A 20,161-nucleotide genomic window follows, 5' to 3' on the forward strand; every position below is an offset into this window, starting at 1 on the left:
GATTTAATACAGTGGGGGTCACGTACTACACTCAAGCAGGCAGGTTCCTAGGACACCAGAGGCAGCTGGCAAACGCAGTCGGGACACGTGGAAAACAACAAGGAACACTTAATCCACAGGTTACCAACAAGACCTCTTCCAACAGCTCCATCTGAAGACTATTTGTGAAGAAGAGCCGAGCCGAGAAGTTTTGTTTGCTTGCTTGCTTGGGGAATGTAACATAACATACCGACTTGGTAATCTCAGGCCATCATGAAACAGGCCATTATTTCTGCAAGGACAGACAGCAAAGCACCATCCCTGGCTGGGTTATGCTGGGTCAAGGCTGAAGCACAAAGCCTTGAGAATGCTTGCTCTGCTTTCTTCCCCCCCTTTTCCCCAAGCCACAATCGGGATTTTCAAACAGTGTGCTGGAAAGCCTTCGTGACACAAATCAGTAATGGTACACCAGCTTCCCTGCAACACAGGTTCAAGTCTCGGGGCAAGACGAACTGCATCCAAGGGTGTTAAAAGAACTGGCTGAAGTGATTTCAGAACCACTGGCAATACTCTTTGAGAATTCATGGAGAACAGGAGAAGTTCCAGCAGATTGGAGGAGGGCAAACGTGGTCCCTATCTTTAACAAGGGGAAAAAAGAAATCCCAAACAATTATCGCCCAGTCAGCCTGACATCAATACCAGGTAAAATACTAGAGCAGATAATTAAACAGACGGTCTGTAAGCACTTAGAAAGAAATGCTGTGATCACTGACAGTCAACATGGGTTCTCAAAAACAGGTCATGCCAAACTAATCTCATCTCTTTTTTTGAAAGAGTGACAAGTATGGTAGATGAAGGGAACGCTGTAGATGTAGTGTACCTTGATGTCAGTAAAGCCTTTGATAAAGTCCCCCATGAACTTCTTGAAACAAAGCTAGTAAAATGTGGGCTCGACACTGCTACTGTTATGTGGATTTGTAATTGGTTGACCAACCGAACCCAATGGCACAACTTCATCCTGGAGAGGAGTGACCAGTGGGGTGCCACAGGGGTCTATCCTGGGACCGGTACTATTTAATATTTTTATAAATGACTTGGATGATGGAATAGAGGACATGCTAATCAAATTTGCAGATGACACCAAGTTGGGAGGGGTAGTTAATACCCCGGACGATAGGGTCAGAGTTCGGAATGACCTTGATAGACTGGAGAGCTAGGCCATAAGTAATAAAATGGATTTCAATAGGGAGAAGTGTAAGGTACTTCACCTAGGCAGAAACAACATAAGGCACAGGTACAGGATGGGAGAGAGTTGGCTTGACAACAGAACATGTGAAAGAGATCTGGGAGTCTTAGTGGACCACAAACTGAACATGAGTTAACAGTGTGATACGGCGGCTAAGAAGGCCAATGCAATTCTGGGCTGCATCAATACGAGTATTGTGTCTAGATCAAGGGAAGTAATACTACCACTGTATTCTGCATTGGTCAGACCTCACTTGGAATACTGTGTCCAGTTTTGGGCTCCACAATTTAAGAAGGATGTTGACAAGTTGGAGCGTGTCCAGAGGAGGGCGACCAGAATGGTCAAAGGTCTGGAATCCATGCCCTTTGAGGAGAGACTTAGGGAGTTGGGTTTGTTTAGTTTGGAGAAGAGAAGGTTGAGGGGTGACATGATAGCCATGTTTAAATATTTGAAGGGATGTCATGTTGATGAGGGAACTAGCTTGTTCTCTGTTGCTCCAGAGACTAGGACACGGAGTAATGGATTTAAACTAAGAGAAAAGCGATTCCACCTAAACATTAGGAAGAACTTCCTGACAATGAGGGCTGTTCGATGGTGGAATGCACTGCCTCGGAGGGTGGTGGAGTCCCCGTCTTTGGAGGTCTTTAAGCAGAGGCTGGATGGCCATCTGTAGGGAGTGCTTTGATTGTGGGATCCTGCATGGTGAGGGGAGGGTTGGGGTCACTGGGGACGTGGCGGGGGAGGTAGTTGTTAATTTCCTGCATTGGGCAGGGGGTTGGACTAGATGACCCTGGTGGTCCCTTCCAACTCTATGATTCTATGACCAAAGCTGTCCACTACCAGTCTTCCTTCCACAACAAGCATCTAAGGGGGAGCGAAATTCAGTGGAGAGCAAATTCGTTTGGCATCTGAGAGAAGATGACTCCAGTCTAATAGTCCAAGCTGTTTTTTAACCAGAGTACAATCTCTATCAAAGCCTAGTCCTGCTATTTTAGAATCCAGAAATTGGCGCCATGGACTTACAAAGGAGTCAGAATGTGACCAAAGCAAAAGGGGAGGGAGAGACCAAGTGTAAGAATAGTCTAAACTTTAGGACAGCCAACCCAGCAGAAGTGGCAAGCTGTTTCGTGCCAGCTTCAAGGTGCAGGGCTGACAAAGCCACACATCTGGAAGCGCCAAAGAAGGCGGTTAAAGGGAGACACGATAGAATTCTATAAAATGTTGCATGGTATGTAGAGAGTGGACAGGGAGAAGCTTTTCTCCCTGGAGGAAAGATGATTCTATGACTTCCATGTTGGAACCAAAAGCTTGGATCTATATAGAGACCCCATACAGGAGTTGGGCTGTGATTTTTGCCCAAAACACCTGTAAAGCAGATAGGATATGTTGGCCACCACTGGTAAAGAAGCATCTTTGGATAGCTGCCATATTGGTATTTGTACTTGCTAAGGTACAATGGAAATGGGGAGTCCATGAAAGAGAGGCATGAAATAATAAGTCTAAATAATTAAACAAATAAACCTGCTCAAAATGACATTTATCAAAAGACCAAGAAAGCGACTGATGCTGCCTAGATTCGGAAAGGACCATTACTTTGATTTATGGTAATGTATGTGGAGAAATTCAGCCTCACAGTAAAGTGAAATGATTTTTAGAACTCGCCACATGCCCACTGCTGAGAGGGAAAGTAAAACAGCTTCATCAGCATAGGGGCTGGGTGACCTGCCAATTTAGGAACATGTATGTCATTTGTAGTAAGTTTCTGGAGAAGGTCATACAAGTAGAGATTAAAAAGTTGTGGAGCCAATACAGAGCCCTGGCATACTACCCCGATAGCTGCAATTAGAATGGTTAAATAACCCTGGTGGTTATATTTCACCCTCAACTCAGACGGTGCATAAAGACATTATTTTTTACCTAAGAATGTTTGCCCTCAGCTATCCACAGCTATTAAGAATCCAACGTTGGAAAGGTCCAACAAGGCACCTTGCAGTACGAGGGAGCAGGTGACGTGGCTACTATCAGATACAAATGATTCTGTTACTCTGTCTGTGGCAAAATTTACGGGGGCCATAATTAAATACCAAAAGAATAACACTAAGTAGGGCATTTTTATTCCTTTATTTTCTGCTTGACCATAGATGTATGAGTAGTAATGTTGTGTTCCTAGCCCTTAACACTATGAATAAGCCTTGCAGAAATTCTGTAGGGGAACCACAGAAACCGAAGGACATTCTCAGTGGGAAGCCCTCGCGCCTCCCCAGAGCTAAAGAACAGCATCAATGGGGGCAAAGCAGGATTCATTAAAACGGCAGAACAGAGGCAGGCTGCAGAATTCAGCTCCCCTTGATACAGGATTTTGACCTTTTAAAACACAGAATACACAGCTCCACCTCTGTTCTTTACATCCCCTTGTGCCGTGAGCCAAATACCCCACCTTTATCCTCAAACTACCACAATAAAAAGAGGACGTGTTGGATGTGATCTAATGAGAGAAGACTGAAAAAGAACCAGAAAGCAACATTTGCAGGCCAAAGAGTACGTGCAGCCCTGTGGACCAAAAAGGCTTCTTATGGGATTATAAACATCCTGACAAGCGCGTAATCACCAATGTAAACAGCATTGCGAGCTGTAAACATATCTGAAAGAATGATGTTTTAACACAGTACATGTAAGAGAGACTCTCCCCCTACTCTCACAGTTACACACAGTAGGTGCAATCCACTAAGCGAGTTTTATGCACAGCAACCATCAAAGCGGAGTAAGAGCTGAACAAGAACTAAATCTATTGCTTGCAGGCAGAGCTGTATGTTAGTGGCACCAGGCATAGAATTCAGCTTCCTGAGAATCCCCCGTTTTCATTAAATTAAAAAAAAAAACTAGTCTCTAGCTCTTATGAAAAAAACTAGTCTCTAGCTCTCCACTCTGCCATGGAAGATCACTGGGGAACCTTAGGCCAGTCACATCCTCTCATCCTAACCTACCTCACAGGGTTGTTGTGAGGATAGAGAGGGAAATGATGTGAGCCGCTTTGGGTCCCCAAACAAATAAAGAAGTTCCCATCAGGCAGGTTTCAACGCCTTGTCAATGATCAGTAAAACCAGGGTTAAGTTATGCAAAGGGCTTACTTTGATTAAGTTTATGGAGGTGGCACAATTCAAATTTTCAGGGCACAGAATCTGGGTTAAACACTTATATCCTGCCGGAAATTTTGTTAGTCTTTAAGGTGCTACTGGACTCTTGCTCTTTTCTACCATAGTGGTAGAACTGACTGCGTAGAACTGACTCCATAGTGGTAGAACTGACTCAAAGCCACAACTTCTAATGTTTTTTTTCTAGAGCAGTGGAAAATCATCAAAGTGGCTCCATGTAGAGGAAGAGATCAACGATACCAGGTTAAGCTCATTTAAATGCTGCAGAAATATAGAAGAACGTAAGAAGCAGCTTTACGTGAAGTTCACTCCGATTCGTCTAGCTCAGAGGTTCCCAAACTGAGCTCCATGGAGCACTTGGTGCTCCGCAAAACATCTCCTAGTGCTCCATGAAGGGATTGGAAAGAAAAATACTATTGTCATTCGGTTTAGTATATAGGTGCTAGGTGAAAATTAGTGCTCTGTGATGAATTTCTCTCCTGAAAACTGCTCCATGACTCAAAAAATTTGGGAACCACTGGTCTAGCTCAATATCTGCTACCTGAAATTCTTTAACTGAAGATGCCAAGAACTGAGCCTGGGACCTTCTGTATGCAAAACAGGTGCACTAGTACTGAACCAAAGGATCTCCATATTTACCAGTCCTGCTGTTATGATGACTTGTCAGCCTTCAGCTACACACTGACTGTTTTTTGACATCAAGTTGCAGCCGACTTATGGGGACCCCATAAGGTTTTCAAGGCAAGAGACGTTCAGAGGCAGTTTGCTATGCCTGCCTCTGCGTAGAGGCCCTGGACTTCCTGGGAGGTCTCCCATTTAAATACTAACCACCTCCAACCCTGCTTAGCTTCTTAGATCTGATGAGATCGGGCAAGGCTGGGCTACCCGGGTCAAGAAAAATGTGTTCTGCAGCTGATGCAGTGGACGCTGGCCTACGAAAGCTTCTGCCACCATAAACTGTTTGGGGGCCACAAGACACACTGTTAAGGTTGTTGCAACAGGCTAACATGGTGAATTTCTCTAAAAATTCTCATCTTACCCAGAAGATCCAATGCTTTTGCACATGGCAAGGAGAGGTCTCTTTTCAGCAAAGCTGTCACATTTCTGCGGACCTGATGAGAATAGAACAATAAAAAGTTACTTTGTTTTTATTTAACTTAGGGGGTTAAAAATTAAAATTCAGAAAGTTAAAATCAGCAGCACCACCCCATCTTTGACAAGCAGGCAGCATCCACAGAACGCTTCCAGCCCCTGCAGCCCAACTCTGCAAAAGCATGAATTACGTATTTCTCACTGAGACCAGAAGGCCTATAAATCTGTTGTTAACCTGAAAAGAATGATTTTTATGGAATGCCACAGCTGCTAGTTTAATAATTAACGGCTTAAATCCTGCATCCTCAAAACCACGTTCAAATGTGCTGTTTCTTCAGTTTATCAAATGCTCTTGCCTCCATACTGCTCATGGATAGGGTTGCCAACCTCCAGATGGGGCCCGGAGAAAACAGCTGCTTTACAAGGTGGACTGTCTGGCATTGAGGTTCCTCCCCTCCCCAAATCCCCCTCTCCCCTGAATCTCCAGGAATTTCCCCATCCAGAGTTGGCAATCCTACTCATGTACATCATGCAGTAGACCCATGTGGCACAGTTCCTATTGGCCTGTACTACTTCAGAGGGGCAGGGAATGCACCCCACATTAAAATAAAAAGTTTTCACATGTAAAAAACTAGCATGTCAGGGAGAACAATTCTAGCCTAAGCTGGTTTTCTGTTGACAAAACAAGGATACGCATTAACACCCGCAGCAACTGGGCAGCAAAAGAATAATCAACTAACTATATCAGAGCAAAGGTAGGACTAGTAGAGCATCCAGTTCCTAATATGACCAACCAGAGGCCACCACTAGTAGGGCACTGAGGCAGCAGCCCTCTCTGACGATGGTCTCGCAGCCACTGGCCACCTTAAGCCATTGGGAAAAGCAGGATATAGATATTTAATTAATTAAGTGGTATACTGCTTCCATTTAGTCATCATGACTAATAGCCCTCCATAGATCTATCCTCATTAATTTCTCAAAGAGAGATGCAAAATTCTATTTAATAAAGCAACTGTTTAAACTACCAACATTTTTATTGTTTATTCATCAACAGGTTTACAATCTAGTTCACACGTACATATTGCATTCTTACACATTTCTCATCAGTTCTGTTACTGATTACTTTGTTAAGAACAGGTTTGTGAACTCCAGATTAAAGACTTCCTACAGATTTGGGGGTGGGGTCTGGGTAGGGCAGGGTTTGCTGAGGAGAGGGACCTTAGTCAGGTACAATGCCATAGAGTCAATCCTCCAAAGAATCCATTTTGTCCAGGGGAACTGATCTCTGTTGCCTGGAGATCAGCTGTAATTGCAGGAGATCTCCAGTCTCTACCTGGCAACCCTAGTTAAGGAACATTAGCATGTTAACACACTTTGGAGTCAGTCTTGTGTATGGACTAGAAAAGTTATATAGCCATATTAAAAAAGAAGGGGCTGCAGGATCAGAGGAGCATGCCTATTATCTTGGGTGCTGTGGAACACAGGCAGGATGGTGCTGCTGCAGTCGTCTTGTTTGTGGGCTTCCTAGAGGCACCTGGTTGGCCACCGGGTGAACAGACTGCTGGACTTGATGGTCTGATCCAGCATGGCCTTTCTTATGTTCTTATGTAGTTAGGGGAGGGGCCATGCATGGTTCAGTGGTAGAGCACCTGTTTTGCATGCAGAAGGTCCTGAGTTCAGTCCCCGGCATCTCCAGTTAAAAGGATCAGGCAGTAGGTGTTGTGAACCTACTGGAGAGGCGCTGTCATTATGAACAGACCTTGATAGTCTCATTCAGTATAAGACAGTTTCATTTGTGTGTTTGTAATGGCCCAAGAAAAATCCAAAACCAAGAATAAAACCTGTATGATATCTTTTATTAGGACCAACCTAACAAACACAAGACATTGTACAATCTTTCAAACTCACCAGAACTCTTCTTCAGACTGGATGTCACAGAACTTTAAAACATAGAAAGGTAGAAGGCAGATTTTACAGGCCATACTGTTAAGGTCTGGTCTTGCATGCGTCCTCTGCGAGATGGTTGCACAGTGTTTTGCAGCAATTTGGTTGATCCTAATAAAAAGTATTGAACGGATTTTGTTCTTGTTTCTGAACTAACAGCAAGGCCGGCATGAGAAAACACATGTTCTTCAGGCACAGGTAACTCTAGACTGCACAGGTAAACTTTTGCCAGTTTTCCAACGGGGAAATGTTTAAATGTTTATAGCAACATATAAACAGTAAACGAATCCTTACTGTTCCATCGTTTGTAAAATCCCCCTTTTGAAACCATAATACTTGAGTGAGGGTAAGGGGAATCCACTCATGAATATAGTTTTCAAGAAAGAAATTATGAAGATCCCACAACGTAACACAAAAACTTAACCGACTTTATTCTAGGCATTCAGCAGCGGTCACTGGGGGTTTGGTGGGGCAGGCAGTTGTGAATTTCCTGCATTGTGTAGGGGGTTGCATTGTGTAGGTGACCCTTGAGGTCCCTTCCAGTTCTATGTTTCTTGAGGAATGTTCCATTCCCTATTAAAAGCAAATATTTACCCATTTGGCAAAAATACAAGAGACAACCTGGCTTTAAAGAGCAAAGAAGTTGTCTGCTGCCATCAGCAATGCAGGAAGAAATACAGGAAACAGACAGACACCTTGATCTGGGTTCAGCTGAGCCCTCTCCTAGTTACCAGTTTACTTTACTTTAATGATATCTTTCACATGGCCAATTCAGCCCTGAACAATGTCACACTGAGATCAAAAAAGTAACTATCTAACTAGCCCATAAAGAAATTAATATTTTTTAAATCTTAATTGTCTGGGAAAAATTTTTGGCAACTGCCCTAGTTACCAGTTGCTGTCAGCCAGGTCAGAGGGAGAAGAGGCCGCCGGCACGTTCCTGTGCGCCCCATTCCCGGATCCAGGTCTTGCTCAATCCTCACCAAGAATCCTCACTGGAATCTTATATGCAACATACTGGAAAACCTCTACGTCTCTGGATATGGCTGAATGAATTAATAAACTATTTGACTTTGCCTTGATGTCAAAATTAACACACCTGATGAAAAAGAATCCATTAGATTATTTTAAATTGAAATGGCAACCATTATATGATAAATATTAATGTGTTCCAAGTTCTGCTTTCTGCAGACACAGAGATAGTATTTCAAATTAGTATTTAGTATTAGAAGTTTGTAATCTTAGATCATTGGCATAAAAAAGAGTATGTACTAATAGCACTGTAATAGTCTTCATTTGATTATTAACAACCAATCAAGTGCTTCCAATTTTCTTGCTTCTTAATATGTAATTCAGAAGGACAATTAATATAAGATTTAGTGTAAGTTTAAAAGTTGATAATGGGGGTATGTACCTATTATTATATAGAAGCTTGGATACGGACATATTGTTCTTATTTGATTTCCCCCCCTCTTATCCCTCTCTTTTTTCTGTATCCTAACATATAAAAATATAAATTATTTACAAAAAAAATCCTCACCAAGAAACCGCTCCTTGGTCGCCTTTTAGAGTTATATTTTAAGCTGAAAATGTGCTTCTTTTAAAAACAGGTGTAAGTTACTTTGGGAGTCTTTTCAGTATTATTTTTTGCCTAAAAAGTGGGATAAAATGCAATCAATCCATAGCATTGCCAACTCCAGTTTGGGAAATTCCTGGAGATTTGGGAATGGAGCCTGGGGAGGGTGGGATTTGGGGAGAGGCAGGATATCCGGTGGGTATAATGCCACAGAATCCACCCTCCAAAGTTGCCATTTTCTCCAGGGAGATGGATCTTTGTAGCCTGGAGATCAGCTGTAATTCCAGGAGATCTCCAGGGGCCACCTGGAGGTTGGCAACTCTTATAAATTCATCAGGAAATGTGTCCGACTGTTGGTTTAGCTCCTCATTAGAACCCAGGTTATTTGGTCAACACAAAGTATTGCGGAAAAGCTATTCCCATCAAGGCTTCTAAACATATTAATCTGAAATAATCTAAACGGAAAACTATTACACACACCATTTTGACTCAACAATCTCTTTAGAAGATTAAACAGCATGGGTACAATTTAAGCACAGGAAAGGTTTTACAATCATATGAATCTTCTCTTCCAAATTGTGGCTTGGTTTAGTCAAGATTTTACGACTCACTTTGAAGATTTCAGCATCAACACTGCCTTCCACATTTTCATTCTACAAACCGTAACTGTTGATAAACATTTAAAAGCCTTTCAGAAACTTGGCACCCAAATATTTCTATCTAAAAAGTTCTAATGGACAAGCCTGGGTTTTAAATAAATGTAGACATAACGGAAGACAGTAGCATCAAATGTTTTGTATACCACAATGAACCACATTATTTAACATGGCTCTTGCTTATAACTAATACAGGCTAAAACAGAGGCAGATGTCATAAATGTCATAATGTCATAAACCAACCCGTTTAGATGTCATAAACTTAGATGTCATAAACCAACCCGTTTATCCACGTTGAGAAACTGCCACAAAGTGTCCAGGCTCAAGCGCACCCACCTCTGCCACCTCGGCATGTGCCGAGCTGAAACAGAAGCCTCCTTGGTTTGAAAGAAGCCACAGTTTGAAGTGCCCAATAAAGCGCTTCCACAACCTGCAGTTTGTGTTTTGCATACAGCCCAGGATTAAACCATGGTGCAGAACCCCAGTTTGTAGGCAAGGCACAAACCTTTTGTTGAAATGCCCAATTTATACTTCACCAAAAGTGTGTGTTCCAACTTGGAAGTCTTCAAATCTCAACTCAACACACAAGGGGAGGAGGAAGGGGGAGAGAGTCTGCCAGCGCAAAGATGTCTTTGGCTGATCACCATCACAAGTAAACTGCAGATTGTTTGAGATATCTGAACCCAGCCAGAATTTTATGTTGTGGAACTGAGTACAAACTAGGGTTTTCGGGGCTGGGGTGGAAAACTCCTTCATAATGCCAAGCAGGTGCGCCATAGCAGTCAAAAAGGCAAAGACATTGCTGGGGGAAATTGAGAAAGGGTTGAAATTAGAAGGCAAGGATCAGAATGCCACAACAGAAATCTATGGTGGGCCATATTTCTAAATTTTGGGATAGATCGAGACTGAATTTATTGCTAATGGGAGGCACTTCCATCAGCAGAATAGACCTTTCCTGCCTCCCCCACTGGTTGGTGGGGGGGGGGGGTAGAGAGGAGAAAATTAAGTTGGCCTTTGCCCACAACTCTCTCCAGTAAAACCAGTTGTTGACTGGGGGGTTTAACCTAATACAAGATGTACTATATCACTAAAATTCCACTGGGTAAAAATAATTCATAAATAAGAGAATATGGCTTAAAAGTAAGGATTGGGTTTTACAATTATTTCGCATAAATGTCCCTCCGCATAGTGGAATATTCCTTCAGATTAAACTAATCAAGATTCTCCAGGGCAAACAGGTCACCATACAAGATGCTCATAAGCTGGACCACTTCGAACAGGGGCAGAGGCATGTTTGAATGATCTCCAACAATAATGACCCCCTTTAAGTATGAATCTGCCTATTAGGGAGTGAAGTTTCTATGCACAAAGAGCTTTTCTTGTGGGTGAGTACGCAACCCCCAATCCCTTTTTCTGAAGTCCAGGAACACCAAAAGACAGGGGTGGCACAAATCTCTAAAAAACTGATTGAGAATCCATAGCTCTTTGCGATCTCTCTGCGCAGTAAGCCATTTCTCCCAACCTTGTTTCCATCATCCTAAGTAGTGTGAAGCAGAAGAATGGGAAGGTAATGCAAGAACATTTCCACCAAGCCCTTTGTCTCCCACAAGTTCCGCCTTCTGCCGCCTCACTTTGAGTGATTTGGGGTGGAAATTTTCCCAAAACAGAATATTTCCAGGTCTATATTTTTTGATGAAAAATCTTCTGCCCCACATATAGTCTGTTTGTCTACAGTTGTCAAGGCTGTTGTGCTGCAGATCTAGTGTTCAGATGGGCTGAATGTGGAATATGAAGCATGGACAGACCCCAGTGCTTGTATATGGTCCAGGATTTTTGCTAGCATTATTTAAATATTTAAATAATTCATTTAAATTTGAATCAGAAAATGTTCTGGAAAATTCCTGGAAAACCCACATTAGTGCTCATACCAACTATTTAGCTCTAGAAGGAACAGCTGAGAATAGAGGGGAGCTCCAAGTTATCTTAACTTTTATGCACACCTTGCATCATGGGATACAGGACTAGGTGGCTCTCTCCGGAGCTGGTGGAGAGGTTTCCCTTGAAGTCTCTGGAAGGGGAGCCTCTGGCACTGAGGAGGTCTCTCTGCTCCCTCTGGTCCTCCCCAGTCACTGACCTTGGATCCTCCCCTAGCGATTCCAAATGAGAATCACTGAGTAGGCTGGAGGGGGTCATGGCTCAGCTGTGGAGAAATGCATCTTTGAAGGTTGGGACAATACAAAACCTTAACTTTGAGTTTTAAAAAGTTTTTCTCTCTCTTGGCAGAACAGGCATGGGGGGGGTCAATTACTCTCCAGTCACACCCAATCAGTCTTTAGAAATGCAGATGGCAGGCACACCCAAATACAGTGAAGTGGTCAGCTCACACCTTCTGCAATTCCACCCAGACACGTAGCAGGGAACAGCAATTTGGAAGGGTTACAGTGCTAGAAAGTAACTTCCTGGAGAAAAGGAGAAGGGGAGGAGGAGGAGGGGTTGGTTTTTATATGCCGACCTTCTCTACCATTTAAGGAAGAATCAAACCGGCTTACAATCACCTTCCCTTCCCCTCCCTGCAACAGACACCCTGTGAGGTAGGTGGGGCTGAGAGAGCTGTGACTAGCCCACGGTCACCCAGCAGGCTTCATGTGGAGGAGTGGGGAAACCAACCCGGTTCACCAGATTAGCATCTGCCGCTCATGTGGAGGAGTGGGGAATCAAACCCAGTTCTCCAGATCAGAGTCCACTGCTCCAAACCACCATTCTTAACCACTACACCATGCTGGCTTCTTTGACCCTCAGGGCATGGGCAAGGAGAGATAATAAAACTCCCTGGCACAGAGCAGAGGGTCTCTTTTCACCTGATCCCATGTAGGAGGAAGGAGGTCTTCTACCTGAGCTCCTGCTGAAGGTAGCCATTAACATGTGGTGGGCTGCAGGCCTGAACAAAGATGCCAAGGAACCTTTAAGAACAACTGTAACTTGTCTATGCCAATAAAGGTTAAAAAAACTTTTAAGCTAAGGAATGTCAGCTAGGGCATGAGAACCAGCATGGTGTAGTGGTTAAGGTGTCAGACTAGGACCTGAGAAACCCAGATTCAAATCTCCACTTGTACCATGGAAGCTTGCTGGGTGACCTTGGGCCAGTTACACACACTCAGCCCTGACCTGGCTAGTATTTGGATTGGAGACCTCCAAGGAATACCAGGGTGATATGGAGGCAAGCAATGGCAAACCACCTCTGAACCTCTCTTGCCTTGAAACCCTTACGGGGTCACCATAAGTCAGCTGTGAGTTGATGGCAAAAAAGAGGGCATGTTCAGAGTGAGGGAGAGAAGAATTGCCTGTTTACTCTTTTCTTTTTAGATCCTTTGCTTTGTTGATTTGCTGAGAATATGTATGTGCGCATTTTCTTTTTAATAAATGTTTTATAAATTGTAATGCTGGCAGCTGTTCTCTGTACCACATAAACCTCCACCATTTGAACACACTGTTTTAAAACAAGCGCCAGGAGAAAGGAAGGGGCAATCAATTGGCAAGTAGCTACTTTCCCAGTGGTACATAAGTGCAGTAAGATGTCCCTGCGGTAACCAAATACTGTTTAGTGGGAATAGGGTTGCCAGGTCCCCTCTGGCCACCAGCGGGAGCAGGGGAGTAGGGTTGCCAGATCCAGCTTGGGAAACTCCTGGAGATTTGGAGGTGAAGCCTGGAGAGGACAGGAACCTCAGCAGCGTATGATGCCATAGAGTCCACCCTCCAAAGCATCCTAAATTGGGAGGGGTAGCAAATACGGTAGAAGACAGAGCCAAGATGCAGGATGATCTTGACAGGCTGAAGAAATGGGCTAAAACTAATAAAATGCACTTCAACAAAGACAAATGTAAAGTTCTGCATTTAGGTAGGAAAAATCAAATGCATAATTATAGGATGGGGGAGACTTGTTTGAGCAGTAGTGTGTGTGTGAAAAGGATCTTGAGTCTTAGTAGACCAAACACTGAACATGAGTCAGCAGTGTGATGCTGTAACTAAAAAGGCAAATGCAGTCTTGGGCTGCATCAACAGAAGTATAGTGTCCAGATCACGCGAAGTGATGGTATCGCTTTACTCTGCTCCGGTTAGACCTCAACTAGAGTACTGTGTTCAGTTTTGGGCACCACAATTTAAGAAAGATGTAGACAAGCTGGAACGTGTCCAGAGAAGGGCAACAAAGATGGTGAGGGGTCTGGAGACCAAGTCCTATGAGGAAAGGTTGAAGGAGCTGGGTATGTTTAGCCTGAAGAGGAGAAGACTGAGAGGGGATATGATAACCATGTTCAAGTACTTGAAGGGCTGTCATATAGAGGAGGGTGCCGAGTTGTTTTCTGTTGCTCAAGAAGGTCGGACCAGAACCAACGGGTTGAAATTAAATCAAAAGAGTTTCCGTCTAGACATTAGGAAGAATTTTCTAACAGAGCGGTTCCTCAGTGGAACAGGCTTCCTCGGGAGGTGGTAAGCTCTCCTTCCCTGGAGGTTTTTAAGAAGAGGTTAGATGGCCATCAGTCAGCAGTGCTGATTCTGTGACCTTAAGCAGATGATGAGAGGGAGGGCATCTTGGCCATCTTTTGGTCACTAGGGGTGCGGAGGGGGGAGGTAGTTGTGAATTTCCTGCATTGTGCAGGGGGTTGGACTTGATGGCCCTGGTGGTCCCTTCCAACTCTATGATTCTATGATCCATTTTTTCCAGGGGAACTGACCTCTGTAGTCTGGAGATGAGCTGTAATTCTGAGAGATCTCCAGGCCCCACCAGGAGGCTGGCGACCCTAAGCAGGGGACACAGGCATGAGGCAAGGACTTAGAATGGCAATGCAGGCAGCCCTGTTCCTCCCAGCAGGTAGTTCCTACAAAGGCCAGGTGATGGTAGTGACTGAACTGAAAGAAAGAAAGAAAAGCCTATCCTGGGAAAGCCAGGTGGAGACCCAGGACAGCCACTGGTACCCAGATACCTCAGAGGGCAGGACGGAACAGGGCCTGCTGTTCAGAGGCAATAAATGTTCACAGCCTAATTCCATCTCTGTTTTACACACAGGTAACATATGATTGATTGTCACGGAGACATGAATCTAATATATTTCTATCCCACCTTTTCAGGGCTGCTTACATGGTACCCCCATGCCATCAGCAGCCTCTTACTACACAGGAGGGGGGGGAGAGACAGACAGACACCAAGGCCTCTTTCACTGAGCAACAACATTCAAGAGCAGAAAAACCTTGTTTGTTTCCAACCTTGTTGTGTGTGTTCTGTGTGAGTCACCTTTAGAGCAAAATCGCTGCTGTGCTTTACAGACTATTCTACCGAGAATAAAGTAAAATGAGAACTGGAATTTTTAGGAATCAAAGCCACTATTAACCAAGCAATAAACCAGTTTAGGACAGAAACTCAAGCATATGGGCTGACACTCAAGACTGGATGTTCACATTTAAAAAGAAAAAACGCCATTATCTGCTTCAATAACAGATGTCTGGTGTAGGAAATGTAACCATTGATTTATTGTGGTTCTCAAAGAATTGATTAGGCTGAAGAACTTTCCTGCATGTTGACTCAAGTTAGTAGAAATCCTGCTCATGAGCAAGTGGTCGCTACGATACTTAACAGAGCCAGAGAGGCATGACTGCCCCGTCAAGCAAGCAGCGCGAGCAGAGGATAGGAAGGGATTTAATCCTTTCAAAGTTATGGTGGATTAGAAGGTTTTTTATATAGATAAAATCATGTTCATTTCACATGTGTGACACTGCCATCACACACCCCTGCTCTGTAAAGTGTGCTTAACAGAATGCCAAATGGCAACTCGATGAGAAAAAAAACCCAATTTTTTTCTTAAAAGCCCCCAACAGCTCTCTAAATCCATCAAATCCACAAGTATGGAAATCCTGTTGCAAAGGCCTTTTTCTTAAACTCTTTTCATTCTAAATCCTTTTAATTCTGTTATAACACTATAGCATTTAGCCCCCACCAAAAGACAAAAAAAGCTGAAAATCCCTGATAAACCGTACAATTAAAGTAATGAAAAACATCTCCCCTGCCAATGAGGTGCCACCTCCTCCACAATTCCATTTAGTGGAATCATTTATTTTAAAGGTTTGCCCCGAAATAAAAACACAAACATAATGGAAGTGTCCATTAAGCAGGAGTTCTGTAAGCTTTTGTCAGAATGAGCCAGTTGCAATTAAAGCGAGAGAGAGAGAGAGAGAGAGAGAGAGAACAAGCTCGCATATAGCACCACAGCCTCACCAAGAGGAGTTAAAGTGAACCTGGGAGGCATTTGCCAACTAACACCCCTCTTGATGGTCACACACCTTAGTGACAAACCACGCAGTAAAAATTGATACAAATAAGTCGCATTAGTAAAAATAATGCCAACAGTCGATCTTGAAAGCAGGTAAGGCCAAAAGCAAAAGTTCTAATGTGGTCACAGTAGGGCAACAAAGACCATATGTTTTTAAACGTTTTGACCAATCAAGAAAGGGTTTTAAAACTGGGTTTTACTATAGATTTTATCACTCTTTCAATACTCAGCCCTCAAAAGGTTTCAGCACATAAAGACTATGTTCTGTCATTGTTCTGTACGCACCAGCTTTCGTTGCTCCACCATCAAACCAGCAAAGTGCAAATTAAACACCAGCATTTAATAAGCCTGTGCCCACCTAGCTCCATCTTAGGATGCCTGGAAAAACGGCAGCCACCAGGTCACCTACTGTTAGGTTTGCAAATTATGTATGCCAAGGAGCTACTTTTGTATTAAGATACAAGAAACCACAAAGCCACCCAAGACGCTTGACCACATGCAAGCATTAAAACATCTGCCTTCCTTTACAGAGCAACCAAAATAATTATTACTTTATTTAACACAGAGAAACGTGCTAAGTCAGCCCTTGAGGTTGCCTTTTAATTTATTTTCTAAGAGCCAGTCACAGATGTGAGCAACACAAAATTCTGTATCACTGGGAACGAGACCCAAGGCCCCTGCAAAATGTTTCGATCCTTGCTGTAATTCTGAGTTGCGCTGCAAAGTGTTTTTCTCCTCTGCTGCTTTCACGCACTCTCTCAAAAACAAATTATTTTCACGATAGGGTAGTTTCCATCCAAGGAGTTGTGTGCTTTCACACCGCATGAACTGTATTGAGCAGATTTATCACTCTGTAAGATACTAAGGGGGATCTTAAACTGGGGGTCCCAATAGCCACTAATCAGATTTCTGCATGTTTGGAAAATGGATGTTGATACTCTCCTGGCCTCCTGAAGTGGATAACTGGAACAAGTCTTCTGTTGAAGCTGGACAAGAATAGATGGTGTCCAGTTTCAACAGAAGATGAGTTCCAGTGGTCCACTTCAGGAGACCAGGAGAGTATCAACCTCCGTCGGTGTTATTTAGTTTAAAACAATTCTACCACACCTTTCTACCCATTCAAGTCACCGAAGTAGTTTACAACAGAATTCAAAACCAAAATAAAAACATTACAGCAATCTAAAGGAACTGGGGCAAAGAAGCAGAACAAACGATCTTATATATGACCTAGCAAAATCCATTATCTGGGTGCTGCACTGGATAAGGCCCTGCCCCTCACCTCAGATGATCAGAAGAAGCCAACTCTGTCCCACTCAAAATAGTTTCATAGCCAGCGTGGTGTAGTGGTTAAGAACGGTGGTTTGGAGCGGTGGACTCTGATCTGGAGAACCAGGTTTGATTCCCCATTGCTCCACATGAGTGGCAGAGGCTAATCTGGTGAACTGGATTTGTTGCCCCACTCCTACACACGAAGCCAGCTGGGTGACCTTGGGCAAGTCATTCTCTCTCAGCCTCACCGGGTGTCTATTGTGGGGAGGGGAAGGGAAGGTGATTGTAAGCCGGTTTGATTCTCCCTTACGTGGCAGAAAAAGTCGGCATATAAAAACCAACTCTTCTTCTTCTTCTACTCGGGAATTGCAAAGAAGGAAAATGCAGACCAGAGCTGTACCAAATCACACATGTTCAGTGTATGCAGTTGCTGACCAGGTAGGCTGGAATTACTCTGGGGTTCACCTGGGATTTTCCCAACCTGCCATCACTCTTTCAAGAGGTTTAAGATTTGGTGCTATACAACTGGGGCTTTCCACCTCAGCGCCTCTTACTCGGGTAGCTCTGATTGCTGTGGCTTTGTAAGAGCAAGAGCAGCAGACCCCACATTAACCATAAAATGGTTATGCCGATAAAAACACGTTTTTAAATCAAGTTGCACGCATTCAGTGGAATTAAAAATCTAAGCACAATGCAGACCCAAACTGCAAGCACATTGCATTGTCTGAGCCAGCTACCATGTATCTTTCTCTTCGACGCTTCTTTCTCATGCCAGTCACCTTCAATTCTCAAATCCCAATGGCTGCAGCATGTGCAGAGACTCTAATGTGATATGTCCACCCAGTTCCTTCATGAGCATTGCTCTGATAAGCTTCCAGTGCGCACCCAGACTAGCACTGGATGAAGGGGAGCATTTCATTACAAGAGTCTTCCCCGGTTCTCAGTGGCTCCCATTTAGTTCTACAAGACAAAGGACATGAGCTGCAATGTAGGACATAGTTGAGAAGGGACTGCTGGGGAAAGACTGAGGGTCTATTCAACAGCGGCCCCAAGCTCGCACCTTTCCTTTTGTCCATATAACATTAAAAAGCCAAAGTGATGTTGGGGTTTGAGTGGCCCACTTGCACTGGGGACACCCCAATTTCCTACTCTGTCATGCACCCCACATCCTGGGCCCATTATCCTGTTTTAGCCCTACCCTACCCTACGCCATAGCATTGGTTTAAAGGGGGGAGAGAGAGAGAATTGGGACCAGCCCATCCAGGTATACTACCCAGGGATCCCTTGGTGGAAGAGTTGGAGATAAACGTGAGAAATGAATGTGCAGCTGCTATCTGACTCTGTGGGGAAAGCATAAAAACAACAATGTACCCAGTGGTGCTTTTGGTGGGTGGGCACAAAATACTGAGAGAGTCAGTCCCACCACTCCACTCCCTCCTGAAGCTTCAAGGCTGTGTAAGAGAGAATATTTTTTAACACTCTGCCTTCTCTGAACTTCAATCACCCCCCAAAAAAGGAATGCAGCATTTGTGTTGGGGAACAGGGGGGAGAAAGCAACCATTTCTTTTGTTATCCTACTTCCTCCCTCCACAGGGCTTAGGACATGGGTCTGTCTTATCTCCACAACAACCCTGTGAGGCAGGTTCACAGACACTACTTTGGCCGTCATTTGGTTGACAGCACATCACTTTCCCTTAATTAATTCAATCGGAAACTGTGCCCACTAATCATGGTGCAACATCATATTCGTGTTTGGTGTCAACTAAGCAAAGTGGAAAAATGGCTCAGAAACCATGGCTTTATTTTTGCAGCTTTGGGGCTGGGTCAGACTCACATGTTTCCAGGCACTGACTTATGACATCTTGGGATGACTGGTGTGTGCAAATGCACCATCCAAATCAATCACCAAATAACAGGGTTGCACTAACTTGTAACTGACGTTCATTGAAGTCTTCTGGGCAGGCACACACTGGAACTGCGCATGTGCAGGCCTGTTACCGGAGGTTTTTTCGACAGCTCTACCACTAGGGGGTGCAGCATGTCAGCTCCATTATGTCCGTTTCCGCCCAGTCCCATGTCCTGATGCTGTTGTGCCACTTCCCCTCAGTTCCTCCTGAGCCACTGGAGCATCTCACCCATACTACGGCATGAGGAGAGCTAGCAGCAGGGTAGGAAGGAGGGAATGTATACCTGCACAGAAGACCTCAATGAACCTGCAGCTGATTTTCAGTCTTCAAGAAGGGGGGATCAACACTGAGCGCAGCGATTTTGCTGATCGTTCGTGCTGAAGTGACAGCAACGAGGAAGCAGACCTTCATGGACAGTAGATGTAGTGACATGGTGGCCAACAGCTTGAAGGGTTTAAGCATTAGTTTGGCCAGGACTGATGACAATGACCATTGGGGAAGTATGGGAGACCTAGGCGGGTATGAATTGAACAAACCTTTTAAAAAGCGTTTTGACAGCTTGCGTGAGAACCTGTGGAGTTCCCCACTCTGCTATGGAAGGTCGAAACTGCGGCCATATGGACAATGACAGTTGCAAAACTCAACCCTGTTGACTTAAAGAATAACAAATAATAAAAAATGATGGATAGAGGGGTACCCCTTCTCTTTACACCATTTTGTGAAATGAGTCCACTTCATATCGTATGATCTTCTTGTAGATGGTTTACGCAATTGGAGCAGGATATCCTGCACTTCTGACGAAAACTGTTCATGGCCCAGATTCTTCATGCCATGAGGCAGAGACATGGAATATCAGGGTGTGGCCGTTGGGCACCATTGGAAGGCCGATGTAGCAACTCTGTGACATATCTATTAGGACAGGGAACCAGGCTTGTCTGGGCCAGACAACAGGAGCAGGGAGGCTTGGGTCCGAATCCCCACTATGCCTTGAAGCTTGCTGGGTGACCTTGGGTCAGTCAC

At 44.1% G+C, this 20,161-nt stretch overlaps 1 protein-coding gene across 1 annotated transcript in view; it reads right to left on the minus strand.

Moving 5' to 3' along the window:
* The window catches only part of BCAS3 (BCAS3 microtubule associated cell migration factor), a 698,169-nt gene that overhangs the window by 637,401 nt on the left and 40,607 nt on the right, over positions 1–20,161 (minus strand). Inside the window, exon 7 of the mRNA XM_056864967.1 lies at positions 5,417–5,489. Within this exon, the coding sequence (XP_056720945.1) occupies positions 5,417–5,489 (73 nt within the window). The remainder of the gene's footprint in view (positions 1–5,416; positions 5,490–20,161) is intronic.

The sequence above is a fragment of the Euleptes europaea genome, chromosome 19 (assembly GCF_029931775.1).
Source record: "Euleptes europaea isolate rEulEur1 chromosome 19, rEulEur1.hap1, whole genome shotgun sequence".
Lineage (NCBI taxonomy): Eukaryota > Metazoa > Chordata > Lepidosauria > Squamata > Sphaerodactylidae > Euleptes > Euleptes europaea.